At 45.7% G+C, this 14,008-nt stretch overlaps 1 protein-coding gene across 1 annotated transcript; it reads left to right on the top strand.

Annotated features, from left to right (window-relative positions):
* Positions 10,125–13,750, top strand: SCGB1D1 (secretoglobin family 1D member 1). Its single transcript, NM_001005462.1, is given in 3 exon segments — positions 10,125–10,179; positions 12,780–12,967; positions 13,658–13,750. Coding segments are annotated over 3 exon segments (336 nt in total).

The following is a 14,008-nucleotide window of genomic DNA, read 5'->3' as shown; positions in this document are numbered from 1 at the left end:
ATGAGCATGCAGGTTCAATCCCTGGCCTCTCTCAGTGGATGAAGGATCCGGCGTTCCTTCGAGCTGCTGCAAAGATCACAGATGCAGCTCAGATCTGGTGTGGCTGTGGCTGTGGTATGGGCCAGCAGCTGCAGCTCCCATTTGACCCCTAGCCTGGGAACTTCCATATGCCACAGGTGCGGCCCTAAAAAGAAAGAAAAATTGTTACAATTCAGTAGGTAAAAAGAGTATGTACCTTTTGGTCAGACATGACTAACCATCTGGAAGAAAGATAACAAGATTTCTACCTCTCACCATATAATATGTTAACTGGCTTTAAGATTAAAATGTAAGGAATTAGGAGTTTCATGATTTCCCATTGTGGCTCAGCAGGTTAAGAACCCAACAGGGTCCATGAGGATTGCAAGCGTTCGATCCCTGGCCTTGCTCAGTGGTTAAGGATCTGGCATTGCCATAGCTGAGGCATAAGTCACTGGTGCTGCTCGGATCTGGTGATGCTGTGGCTGTAGGGTAGGCCAGCATCTGTAACTCTGATTTGACCCCTAGCCTGGGAACTTCTGTATGAGACGGGTGCGGCTGTAAAAAGAAAAAAAAATTTTTTTTAATTAGGAGTTTCGGTGAAATAGTTGGAGAGGAAGCCAGACCGCATGGGGGTAGGAGTGGGGGTCACTGGAAGTTGAAAATCTCGGTCAGTCCCCAGAAGTTTAAGAAGTAAACACTTTCCGGGGTGCTGTGATAACTGCTCCACATGCTGGGCAACTGAATCTACATGTGTTGTTTCCTGGAATAGCGAACCCTAGAATAATTGAAGACAACAACAACGAAGAGAATTGTCCAGCCAGACCCTGGAGCATCCCTCCACTGGGAACGCTCATGTCCCAGATGCCTCTTCCCCTCTTCCTCACTTCCTTCCGATCTGGGCTGAAACATTACCTCCTCAGTGAGGCCTTTCCTGTCCACCTGTTTTGGGTTGGTCTCAGCCTGTGGCTAGTGATGCTGGCTAGGAATGTCTGGGGCCCTCACCTGAGTGGCAATGATAATGGAAGGAGACCATCACTATGGAATTTCATTTCATGGGCAACCAGAGCTGGTCCAGAGCACTTGCAAATAACTTCAGCCAACCTGGCTTCCACCTGGTTGCAGTAACGCCTCCTTCCCCAGAAGTCCATGCAGTTCACTCCCCAGCGTGCAATGAGATCTGGTCTTCCTCTCTTTTGACCCTGTGCAAGCTGTAAAGGTTGACACCAGCTTAGATCCTTTTCTTTTTCTTTTTTCTTTTCTTTTTTTTTTTGGTCTTCCAGCAGCGGCATATGGAAGTCCCCACGCTAGGGGTTGAATCAGAGCTGCAGCCACTGGCCTACACCACAGCCACAGCAACATGGGATCCAAACTGCATCTGTGACCTACACCATAGCTCAAGGCAATGCCAGATTCTTAACCCACTGAGCAAGGCCAGGGATCGAACCCATGTCCTCATGGATACGAGTCGGGTTCGTTACTGCTGAGCCACAACAGGAACTCCCTAGATCCTTTATATATATGTAATTTTTATAATGATTTTTATTTTTTCCATTATAGCTGATTTGCAGTGTTCTGCCAATTTGCTACTGTACAGCAAGGTGACCCAGTCACACATACATGTATACAATCTTTTTTCTCACACTATCATGCTCCATCATAAGTGACCAGACATAGTTCCCAGGGCTACACAGCAGGATCTCATTGTTTATCCCTTCCAAAGGCAGTAGTTGCATCTATTAACCCCAAATTCCCAACCCACCCCACTCCCTTCCCCTCCCCCTTGGCAACTCCAAATCTATTGTCCAAGTCCATGATTTTCTTTTCTGTGGAAAGGTTCATTTGTGCTGTATTATAGATTCCAGATAGAAGTGATATCATATGGTATTTGTCTTTCTCTTTCTGACTTAATTCACTCAGGATGAGAGTCTCTAATTCCATCCATGTTGCTGCACATGGCATTATTTTGTTCTTTTTTTATGACTGAGTAGTATTCCATTGTGTATATATACCACATCTTCTTAATCCAATCATCTGTTGATGGACATTTGGGTTGTCTCCATGTCTTGGCTATTGTGAATAATGCCTCAATGAACATGCAGGTGCATGTGTCTTTTTTAAGGAAAGTTTTGTCTGGCTATATGTCCAAGAGTGGGGTTGTTGGGTCATGTGGTAGTTCTATGTATGGTTTTCTAAGGTACCTCCATACTGTTTTCCATAGTGGATATATCAATTTTCAGCTAGATCCTTTCTTGATGTAGCTTCATATCATACCCTCCAGGAAGCCTCCCTGAATGTGCCCTGGTTGGTGGTCACTTTTCACAATTTATTAAGCACCGCCATGGCTAGGCTGCAGTGGGTACCATAGACACTGCATAAGCACTGCAAGAGATGAACCAGAGGCTGACTTTCCACCCTCTTCCCACCCCGTGATCTCCCATCAGTGCCTTTCATTGGAGAACCTCCCAAGATGGCAGCCGGCAAGAGAGTCTGGGATATGAAACTTGCAGGCCTTCATCAGACAGATGAATAAGACAAAGAAAATGTGAAACTAAGAAAAAGAGACACTATCTGGCACATAGGGATTGAATCTACAGTCTTGATTTTATTTCTCAGCCTCACAGAGGCCATTCGTCTGACCTATAGGAAAGTGAAGAGCTGATAAGACTGTTGCCCATGACATGATAAACTGAATTGGCAAGACTATGTCAACTAACAAACACATTAGCTTTATTCATCCATGTCCGTGTGCTGAGTAAGGCTGGGATATGAAAAATTCCTCTAATATCTGATGCCTTGTGTCTTATATCCGAAAGCAGTAGATCTACAGTGTGCGAGATTTCAGGGATGATGCTAAGGCTACGTGTACAAAAGTGTAGTGGGGATTAATGAGAATCAACCTCCACAAGGAACAAAAGACTTACTGTCCACTTCACTGCAAAAGACTGTTTAAAAAGGTCTTTGTGACAAGTGAAGTACAAGGTTAAGCAAAGTAAATAGTTTCAGTGATCCTACAGAGAGGACAGGCTCAACAGTTTCCTGTTCCTGAGGTTATTTGGCCACCTTCTTTGTGCCCTTCTTCCAGAATTCTTTTTTTTTTTAAAAAAAAATAGAGAACTACATTCAATCTGTCATGGGTGCCCCCTTTCTTCTCAGGGAGAAAGACGGAGAAGGTCTGTGATTTTCATCACCATAAGTGGCCGCTATGTTTGCAGAGGACTCAGACGCCCCAGCCTGGGAGGGTCCTTTGATGGGGTTGTGACTTGCTGTCCTTGGGGCTCTCCTGTACCTGTAGGGCTGACCTACAACGAGGAAGGAGAACGTACCTCAAGGACATGCCAGCTCACCGGACTGACGAGGGAGGGTCAGGAAGAGTTGTTAGCACCGGGCTCTCCTGCTGCCAGGTGGCGCTCCCTCTGGAATTGTTTTAGGTGACATCCGTTCCCCAGGTAGAACAGATTGTATTGGAACAGAGTGCCTCACCTGGGTCCGAGAGTCTTGACTTCTGCTGAAAAGAAACTTAGGATGGAAGGAATGTCCTTGACATTCAAGGGTCTTCTAGTGACGGAGGAAAACCGTCAGACTACCACCTGGAAATCTCACGGGCCCATGAGATCTTATAGGTGCCGTGTCCCACGGCCCATTTACATGCTGCCTGGATGTTTCTTATGTCATTGAGAGGGCTTTAGGTCACTTTAGGCTCGTTTCTTGTAATTTTGTTAGTCCTTGATTTGCCACTAGATTTGTGTGATCTTGCCAGAGCTGTGGGGTTGGGATATGTGATTTAAACTGATGATGAAGACTTTGCATATTTGTTGGAAAAATTGTCTTAGTCTTTTTTTTTAAAAAAAGTACATAATTCCCTCAAAGAGAACATACTCTATACAAGAGTAAGCGAAGTAACACATCCACAACAGGTGGATCTGGGTAGCAACAGGTGTTCTTCTGGTGGACATGTCATTACACATTTTTCTGTAAGTTTGACATTGATTTCAAATGGATGCAACTAGAGATTCTCGTACGAAGTGAAGTAAGCCCGAAAGAGAAAGACAATACCATATGATACCACTTATATGTGGAGTCTAAAATATGGCACAAATGAACCTATCTACAGAACAGAAACAGACTCACAGACATGGAGACTCACAGACTTGTGGTTGCCGGGGGGGAGAGGGGTCAGATGGACGGGGAGTTTGGGGTTAGTAGATGCAAACTATTACATTTAGAGTGGATGAGCAATGAGGTCCTACTGTATAGCACAGGGAACTACATCCCATCTCTTGGGATAGAACATGATGGAAGGTAATATGAGAAAAAAGAATGTATGACTGAGTCACTCTGTTGTACAGCAGAAATTGGCACAACATGGTAAATCAACCATACTTTAATTCTTTAAAATGGTATCCAGGGAGAGTCATGATACAGCTGGGTTGTTGGAGAGTCTGCTGATGACAGATGGTGTATGACGTCAGTGTGCAGTGGGAGGAAGCGTCCCCAAACTCTAGGTTGTGTCTCACCTGGCACCTGGGCTGGATTCTCAGCACTATGGACAGAGCACGTAGCAGGGACACACAATGCATAAGTGTTATGGAGAATTCAGGAGCAACCCAGGCAGGTCTGATATTTTCCTACCTTCTTCTTCCTAGGGTATGACACGGAAGAGAGATTTAGACAACACGGGGTTATCACTTCATGGGGCACAAGGGTAAGGAGACTGTCTCTGGTGCCCAATGGCCTTTTCTGAATCGTGGGCTCTGTGTCTCACAGATGCGGCCGGAAGTCTGAGCTGCATTAGGTGTAGGAGGCTAGTAAGGAGTGGCTGCATCGCTCAACACGTTTCTTTAAAGAACCTCAGGGCATAAATAGCATAGGCTCAACAATGCAGAAAGGCAAGGAAAGAAGGAATAAAACGGCTTCAAGGAGTTTGTAAGATAAGGTGTGTTGGTGATTTGGGGACCAGAAGAGGAGCCTGCAGCTTTGGTCAAAGACCAGACATTTATTTCAATTTCTGGCTATTTTTAAAATACATGATGGAAACTGTTATTGATAAATACCTTTCTTCGGGGGAGGGGCCTTAAGTTTCTTCATTGGTATAATTAGGGTACTGATGACTTCTAAGCTATCTCTTGATTCTAATGCTCTGGGTGCAGATTAAAGTGAGAAGTAAGCTGCCCATCGCCCATTGCATGAGTGTAATAATAATAATACATCTATCTATCTATCTATCTATCTATCTATCTATCTATCTATCTATCTTTTGATGCACCCGCAGCATAAAGTTCCCCAGCCGCAGCAGTGACAACATCAGATCCCCAACCCACTGAGCCAGCAGGGGACTCCAAATATCTATCTTAAACAGCTGGATGTGACCTTTTTAATTTTATACATCCGTGGACAATACCATTTATTGCCAAAATGGGACAATTTTGTTTATGTTTCTCATCTTCATAGAAGTAAATTCTGAAAATACCTGTCACATCAATGTGCGGATATGGAAAGAATGAGCTTATGGTGGGGATGTCCCTTGATTCTTTGAATTCCTCTGGAGGATGGGCTAAAAATGACATAGTAAACTACCACTCAGCATTATTCTTTTTTTTCCCCCCTTGTTAGGGCCACAGCCGAGGCATATGGATGTTCCCAGGCTAGGGGTCAATTCAGAGCTGCAGCTGCCAGCCTACCCCACGGCCACAGCAACGCCAGATCCGAGCCGCATCTGTGACCTACACCACCGCTCACGGCAACACTGGATCCTTAACCCACTGAGCGAGGCCAGGGGTCAACCCCACATCCTCTTGAATAATAGTTGGGTTCTTAACCCACTGAGCCACAGTGGGAACTCCACCTCGGCATTATTCTTAATCATTTATCGGCGCTGGCTAAATGAGGTCCTTCTTTGATTTCATCCTAAGCAAGGAATCAGAAATCAATTTCTATAGAAAAAAAAATTGTGTACCACAAAATGTTACTTTAAATCATTCTTTTGGAATCTAGAGATTGTACCTGCAGAGTCAGTGCTCTGTAAGAGCTGATGGATGAAGTGTATGTCCTCTGTCTTAGTAAATCTTTGTGAAAAAGCAAGAGTGTTTATCAGAAGGGAGATGGGAATTGACAATGAGCATAAGCACAGGATACTATGTTGTAAAAGTGTCTGTGGGCATCATGGTTCAGAGGTGATCCATTAAATATTTCTATCCCCCATGCGACTATTAACCAGTTAGAAATTTAATCCCTGGAGAATTGCCAGGGTTTCAACCTCAGCCAAAAGGACAGGCGTGACCAGAACATCCTGCTAAGGACATGAGTCCCTGTGTGTCTTGGCCTAAATAACCTGTCCCCAGCCACCACCTTCCTACGTCCTCATTCCAATCGCCAGTCTTGAGGATATTAAAACAACAGGTGCTTAGAACTGGCCATAAAACAATTAGTGACTGAAAAGTAATGAGCCCTTCTTCCCTGAGAGAAATTCATGGAACCAGAGCCAAATTCTGAAGCACACAGTGTTGGTATTTAAGATGAGTTTGTAAATTTGCCACTGGCAGAGTCAATTAGATTGTTTGATGTCTGACTTTGGGAATGGGGTGACTTATTTTGTTTGACTTAGTGCTTTTTCTTTTTCTTTTTTTTCTTTTTCTTTTTTTTTTTTTTTTTTTTTTTTTTTTTTTTTTTTTTTTTTTGCTATATCTTGGGCCGCTCCCACGGCATATGGAGGTTCCCAGGCTAGGGGTCGAATCGGAGCTGTAGCTGCCAGCCTACGCCAAAGCCACAGCAACACTGGATCCGAGCCGCGTCTGCAACCTACACCACAGCTCACAGCAACGCTGGATCCTTAACCCACTGAGCAAGGGCAGGGACCGAACCCGTAACCTCATGGTTCCTAGTCGGATTCGTTAACCACTGCGCCACAACGGGAACTCTCTGACTTAGTGCTTATTTTTTTTTTTTCCTTTTTGTGGCACAAGTGTCATAGCTAATATTTGCTCCCAGACGCTGTGCTGGGCATTCTTTTCCTGTATTCATTCATTTCTCCTAAGACAAAGCCTACAAGCTAGGCAGTATTTCATTCCTCTTATTTTACAGGTGGGGAACCTGAGGCTGGAAGGGTGAGCACCTTGCTGGTGTCCCCACAAGCAGAAAGTGTCAGAGCTGGGCTTGAACCCAGGGAACCTGGGACCAAAGTTGGGCTGCACCCACTATTCAACAAGTGAATATATGTTCTAACTTTGAACAGCACTTCAGAATTCAAGCCAATGTCAAAGTGATCCAATAGGGTTCTGATGGGGGCTAGACTGAAATCGTAGAATCCTTTGAGAGCAATTGGCTTCTTTAAATTTTCTAATATTTCCTTCAGGAACAAGGTGTGTGCCTCTGGGTTTTTAAAAAAAAATTTTTTTTACTGAAGCATCATACTTGATTTACAACGTTGTGCTCATTTCTGCTCTGCGGCAAAGTAACCCAGGCGTATATATATATTTTCTTCTCCTATTATCTTACACCATGTTCTATACCAAGAGATTGGATGTAGTTCCTTGTACTATATAGTAGGGTCTCATTGCCTTTTTTTTTAAGATTCTTTTTTATTTCTGTGAGTAAAGTTTCATGATTTTATCCCTAAAAGTTTGCATATTTCCATATACATACATGGACCACACCTGTGGCATGTGGAAGTTCCTGGGCAAGGGATCAAATCTGAGCTGGGGCTTTGACCTACATCATGGCTGTGGCAATGCCGGATCCTTAACCCACTTCATCACAGTGGGAACTCCTATGTATATTTCAATCTATTTTCATTGCTGCTATTTGTTGCCAGTGGTATCATTTTTTCCATTATGTCATATAATAGCAGTAGCAGGTTTATAGGAAAGCAATTAATGTTTATAGGCTTATACTGCTTTCAGCTACATAATGAACTTTCATCGGTTGTAACAGTTTTTTCAGTAGATTATCTTAGACTTCCCTGAGTGTTGATCAACTATCTCTACATAGTGACTGATTCGCTAATTCTTTTTTTTATTTGGTATTTTCCTCTAGTTTGAAGAGAATGTTTTAAACAAGATGTGTCCCTTTGTTTTTTGTTGTTGTTGTTGTCTTTTTTTTTAGGGCCGCACCTGTGGCATATGGAGGTTCCCAGGCTACGGGCCGAATTGGAGCCGTAGCTGCCAAGCCTACACCAGAGCCACAGCAACGCAGGATCCGAACCGCGTCTGCAACCTACACCACAGCTCCTGGCAATGCCGGATCCTTAACCCACTGAGCAAGGCCAGGGATCGAACCCGCAACCTCATGGTTTCTAGTCGGATTCTCTAACCACTGAGCCACAACGGGAACTCCTATTTTTAAATTTTTTGAGGAACCTCCAGACTATTTTCCTTAGCAGATCTGCAATTTTACCTGCCTGCCCAAAATGCACAGGTGTTCCTGTTTCTCCACCTCTTTGTTAACCCTTTTTTTTTCTTCCTCCCTTCCTTTCTTTCTCTCCTTCCTTCTCTCTTCCCTCCCTCTCTTTTTTCTATCTCTTTTCGCTCACTCCCTCTCTCTCTCCCCCTCAGTAGCCATCATACAGGTTATGCAAAAACCTCGAGATTTTGACCTGAGATCAGAAACCTGGCTTGAAAGCCCTGGGACCAAAAAAAATCTCAATGTATCTCGCCTCTCCCATCCATTCTGCCACCGTTGCCAACAAGGTACAACGGAAGGTCCTGAATCGGCTTGTCCTGCCTCTCCAGTCACACACCTTCCCTGTTTTACCGCGTGTTCCTCTATGTTTCAGGTAACCTGGGGACCTGGCACTCCCCAGTGAGCCACTTGGTGTGAGCTGTCTTGTCATCCCTCCTTCTCCTTCCTAGGGACCCTCCTGCAAACATTCCTTCACATCAAAATCCTATCGTTTCTTTCTTCATTTTTTTCTTTTTACAGTCACACCTGCAGCATACAGAAGTTCCCAGGCGAGGGGTCCAAGCAGAGCTGCAGCTGCCAGCCTACACCACTGCCACAGCAACGCCGGATCCAAGCCACATCTGTGACCTACACCACCGCTCACGGCAACACTGGATCCTTAACGCACTGAGCGAGGCCAGGGATCGAACCCATATCCTCACGGACACCGTGCTGGGTTCTTAACCCGCTAAGCCAAGACAGGAACTCCAGAATCCCACCTTATCTTGAATGCCCCTCAAATACGCTTCCCCATAGGAGCGGCCTGACTCCCCAGTGGCTTCACTCAGAATTGACGATGCCTCTGCCTGTGTTTCCACGTGCCCTCTGTGCGTGACGGGGGAGAGACAGAGCATGAGCCTCTGTGGGCGTCTCCTCTGCTAGGACCCTGGAGTGACTCAGAAGGTGTGATCCTCCTATTTGAGAAGGAAAACTGAAGAGGAGATGCTTTTTTTTTTTTTTTATCAATTTTGAGCTTGATTTGAAAACTTCTCTGATATGTTTGGAAACATTAGAGTAGAAAAGTAGTAGTTGGGGAGGCAGTCGTCCTTTCTGCACGGTTTTCTCTTGGGATCCTGAACACCACTGATTTTTACAAGTGTCACTGTGACCCTTTCACAAGTGTCGCTGTGCTACTAAACCTTCTCCCTCAGCTGTCCCAAGGGAAGCCTGGCAGAGCGGGCATCATTTGACACTAAAGATGTACCCTAATCAAGGAGGTGATTTGGTCATTCCTCTTCAATCATTTGTTCAAAGAATATGTGCTTATCCTTTTCTCTGTGCCAGGCATGATGCTGTGTAAAGATGGGCAAAAGCAGGCGTCCAGCGGTCGTATGTGTGTGTGTGTGTGCACTCACATCCATGAACTGATTATACATTTGGAGAACGCCAACCTCAGTTTTTGCTGCAAAGGAGAGAGGTGCAGGGTGCCAGCGATGCCTACAAGTAGGACTCTGACTGAGTCGTTGGAGACTGTGACATTGGTGGATGGCATCAGTCCTGAGCGAGGAAGGTAGGGCTGGAAGCCAGACCTTGCCACTGGCCACGTGCCTGTGTGGGCAGGACCAGCAGAGCTCTCCAGGTACAAGTAGCCCTGGGCTCCCCAAGCTCCTGAGTCCAGCTCCTAATTGCTTATCGTTCACTAAGGCTGAACACTCAAAGTGAAATAAACCATGAGGCTGTCCCTGATGGTCCTGCTGGTCACTTTGGCCCTTTGCTGCTACGAGGGTGAGTATCTTTTCTCATCAGTCCAGCACTGGTCCTGGTAAGTACCTTTCTCTAGGTACTTTCACTAGGTGAACTTATTTGGGGCAGACTGGGAACAGATCAGAATCCAAACCTCTTCCTTTACTTGAGAGCGAGTCTCTCAAGAGCCCAGCCCTCATTTGATCGATTCCCAATACTCTGGAAATTTTACCAAAAAAAAAAAAAATCATTGCAGTTAACTTTTAAAGGGCTCCCTCCTTGTCTGTGATCTGTTTTTCAGAAGCAGCCTGACGTTATAAGATCCGGTTGCAAATCACGGCTCTGCCACTTATCAACTCTTTGACCTTGAACAAAATGCTTAATCTCTCCAAGTCTCCTTTTATCACTGGGTTTACCAGTGCCCACCAAGAGTAGTTTAGGAAAATGGTGTGGGTGTGGCATGTCAAGAGGCCAGCTCTGGCTCTCAGGCTGATACCTAGTAGTTATCAGATGTTCTCCTTCCTAGAATTTCTTAGTGACGGTTGAGACCACAGCCTTTTAAATGCATAGATTTAGACTCCTAAAATGTTCCAGCTGGAAGGGCTTGGGGAGAGCTTTTGGTTCAAGAAGAGCAAATAGTCTCTGATCTCTGAGTACTAAATATTCACCTGGGCTCTGCAAATAAGCAGCGCTCAATCTACCTACAAGCACTACCAGTTTCTAGGAGTACTGCCGGTAACTGCAGTAGAATTAGTGTAAGCATTCAAGCCACAAACTTCTTTTTCCACAATCATTCCAGCCATTTTGTTCATCACTACTTTTGCAGGCCTTCCTGCCCTCAATACTGACCACAGGTTTTGAGTGTTTCTCTTTAATCTGACTATTTATTTATTTATTTAGTCTTTTTAGGGCCGTGCCTGTGGCATATGGAGGTTCCCAGGCTAGGGGTTGAATCGGAGCTACAGCTGCCAGCCTACGCCACAGGCACAGCAATGCCAGATCTGAGCTGTGTCTGCGACCTACACCACATCTCACGGCAACGCCGGATCCTTAACCCACTGAGCGAGGACAGGGATCGAACCCTCAACCTCTTGGTTCCTAGTCAGATTCATTTCCACTGCGCCACGATGGGAACTCCTATCTGATTTTTTAAATGTCCCTCTTTCCCCTTTGATCTTACCCTTTCAGATTTTCTGCCAAGTCTGATGTCTTATCAGGGGTCAGAGCAGAGCCTGGTACATCTCAGGCTTCGGGGCAGTTGCCAAGACATAGGGGGATGGAGAGCCCAGACCAGGAGAAGTGGCTCCTTACTGGTCTCAGCACCATTCCAGTGGGGTCTGGAATGACCCCCAGTTCCCACCTTTCACCCTCTCTAGGAATCCTGTACATCCTTGTAGAATAAAAGAGCCAATCACAACTTGGCATATAAGCTTCAAATGTGTTCAAATTGATTAGATTTTTGGCTTTTTTGCTACGTTTGCATCCAATAACATAGTCCTATACTTTTTTTTTTTTTTTTTAAGGACCAAACCTGTGGCATATAGAAGGAAGTTCCCAGGCTAGAGGCCGAATCGAAGCTGTAACTACTGGCCTATACCACAGCCACATCAACACGGGACCCAAGCCGCATCTGTGATCTACACCACAGCTCACGGCAACGCCAGATCCTTAACCCACTGAGCGAGGCCAGAGATCAAACCTGCAGCACATCTAGTCGGGTTTGTTAACCGCTGAGCCACAACAGGAACTCCCAGTCTTATTCTTTTTTCTTTTAATTGTATTGAGCCAAAATTAACAGTCTTGGGTTAATTTCGCTCTACAGCAAAGCGACTCCGTTATACATACATATTCTTTTCCGTTAGCTTTCATCACAGGATATTGAATATAGTTCCTTGTGCTATAGAGTCGGATCTTGTTGTTTATCCATCCTGGATGTAATCGTTTGCCTCTGCAAAGCCTCAACTCCCAGTCTTTCCCTCCCTCACGCCCCCCACCCCCTGCCCACTTGGCAGCCACAAGTCTGCTCTCTTTATCTGACTCTGTTTTTGTTTCATAGACTGTTTGGTTTATGTTATAGTTTAGACTCCACATATAAGTGCTGTCATATGGGAGTTATCGTTCTCTCTCAGACTTGCTTTGCTTAGTCTTACACTTTAATTTAGGCTCAAAATAGCATCTGCCGTCATAGAGATAGTTTAGTTAATGCCTCTCCAGATTTATTCTCCCTGCTCTGATCTCTGGGAAGACCTGACTCTACCATTTGCTAGAAAACGCAATTCGTAAAATCATCTCTTTCCCAACATCCCAGACAAAATCAGGTGTCACTAGACTGACAGGCAAAAACTTAATTTTTTGAAGGGAAAAATGGATTTCAGCAAACCGAGGGAGAGCCTTGCGAAGTAGTGGGTGTGGTTTGAAAACGATCAAAACCGAACTCGGAATCAGGAAACTGGTTTCTAGTCCTGGCTCAGGGGGTGCTTGCTCTGGGATCTCGAGGAAGTCACAGCTCCAGGGTCCTGCACTGCCATTGGCACAATTAAGGGGATGAGACCCTTGGGGATCCTGTCTGGTTCTGACTCGGGGAGCCGTGGGAGGAAAGCGACTTCCTTTGCATCAGTTGGTTCTCTTTGTTTCTGCTTCAGCCCATGGGATTGTCTGTCGGGCCCTTGTTAAGGAATTTTCAGCCTTCCTCTGGAAGCCTGACGAAATCTACAAGCCAGAACTGGAGTTATTTGGTGCACCCCCAGAAGCTGTTGATGCCAAGATGAAAGTGAAGCAGTGTGCAAATGGCATCTCCTTTAAAAAGAAAATTCTGCTTACGAAAACACTGGTAATTTCTTCCTTCTTCCTACATAGAAGCTTCTGCTCAGCTCACATCCACGGAGGAGCTCTCGTGCTCTTCTGATGGGGGCCACCTGCCACCTGCCTCTTGCCTCACTGCTGATCGGGGACCCCTGGCCACAAGGCGGACGATAGCATCCCACCTGCTGGGCTGTGCAGAGTCTCTGGGCGAGTTCTTCTTGGGGTCACCTCCCTGGAGGACTCAAGCAGTCAGGTTGAGTTTCCAGACTGTGAGTCTGGGGAATCTCCTGAGAGCAATATTTCCCGACTCTCCTGCCACGCCTGCCCCCATCCTCGACCTCGTGTCCCCTATGGAGTGAAAAGGTAGAGTCCTCTGTAATGGCACAGCAGAGACCAGAATGCCTGGACTGCTCTGTCCAGCCGTCACCTTTTTCCTCCCAGTGGGAACTGGAGCCCTGCTCTTGGGGGACCATCTCAGGATTTAGGTGCCTGCAAGTCAGGAAAGGGTTCTTTCCTGACTTGCAGGCTTCGCCCTGATCATACTGGGTCTATATCATTGGCCATGCATGCTAGGTTCCCGCCTTCAGCCGGTCCATTTGCCTTTTGCTGGCTGAAAGGTCTCTGGCCGCTTGCTTGTGAATGAGAGTCTGTGCTAGTGTGTCATCTTCGGCCCCAACCTGAATGACCTTCTCTTTCATTCTTTCCTTTTCTATTTCAGGTGGAGATACTAGTGAAGAAGTGTGGTTTCGAAGATGTAAAAACACTATTCCCGGATATCTCTTTGGGGCTCAGTGCAAGCGTGTTTAAATAGCATCCATAAAGATGCAGGTTAGATCCCTGGCCTCTCTCAGTGGGTTAAGGATCGGATGTTGCCGTGAGCTGTGGTGTAGGTCTCAGACAAGGCTCGGATCTGGTGTTGCTGTGGTTGTGGTGCAGGCCAGTAGCTACAGCTCAGATTCGACCCCTAGGCTGGGAACCTCCATATGTCACAGGTGCAGCATGAAAAAGACCAAGGGAAAAAAAAAAAAAAAAAAAAAAGCTATTCCCCATCTCCAAATGACCACCTGAT

The sequence above is a fragment of the Sus scrofa genome, chromosome 2 (genome assembly GCF_000003025.6).
Source record: "Sus scrofa isolate TJ Tabasco breed Duroc chromosome 2, Sscrofa11.1, whole genome shotgun sequence".
In the NCBI taxonomy this organism is placed as follows: domain Eukaryota; kingdom Metazoa; phylum Chordata; class Mammalia; order Artiodactyla; family Suidae; genus Sus; species Sus scrofa.
The sequence above is the reverse complement of the archived record's forward strand: the minus strand, read 5'-3'. Positions and strand labels throughout refer to the sequence as shown.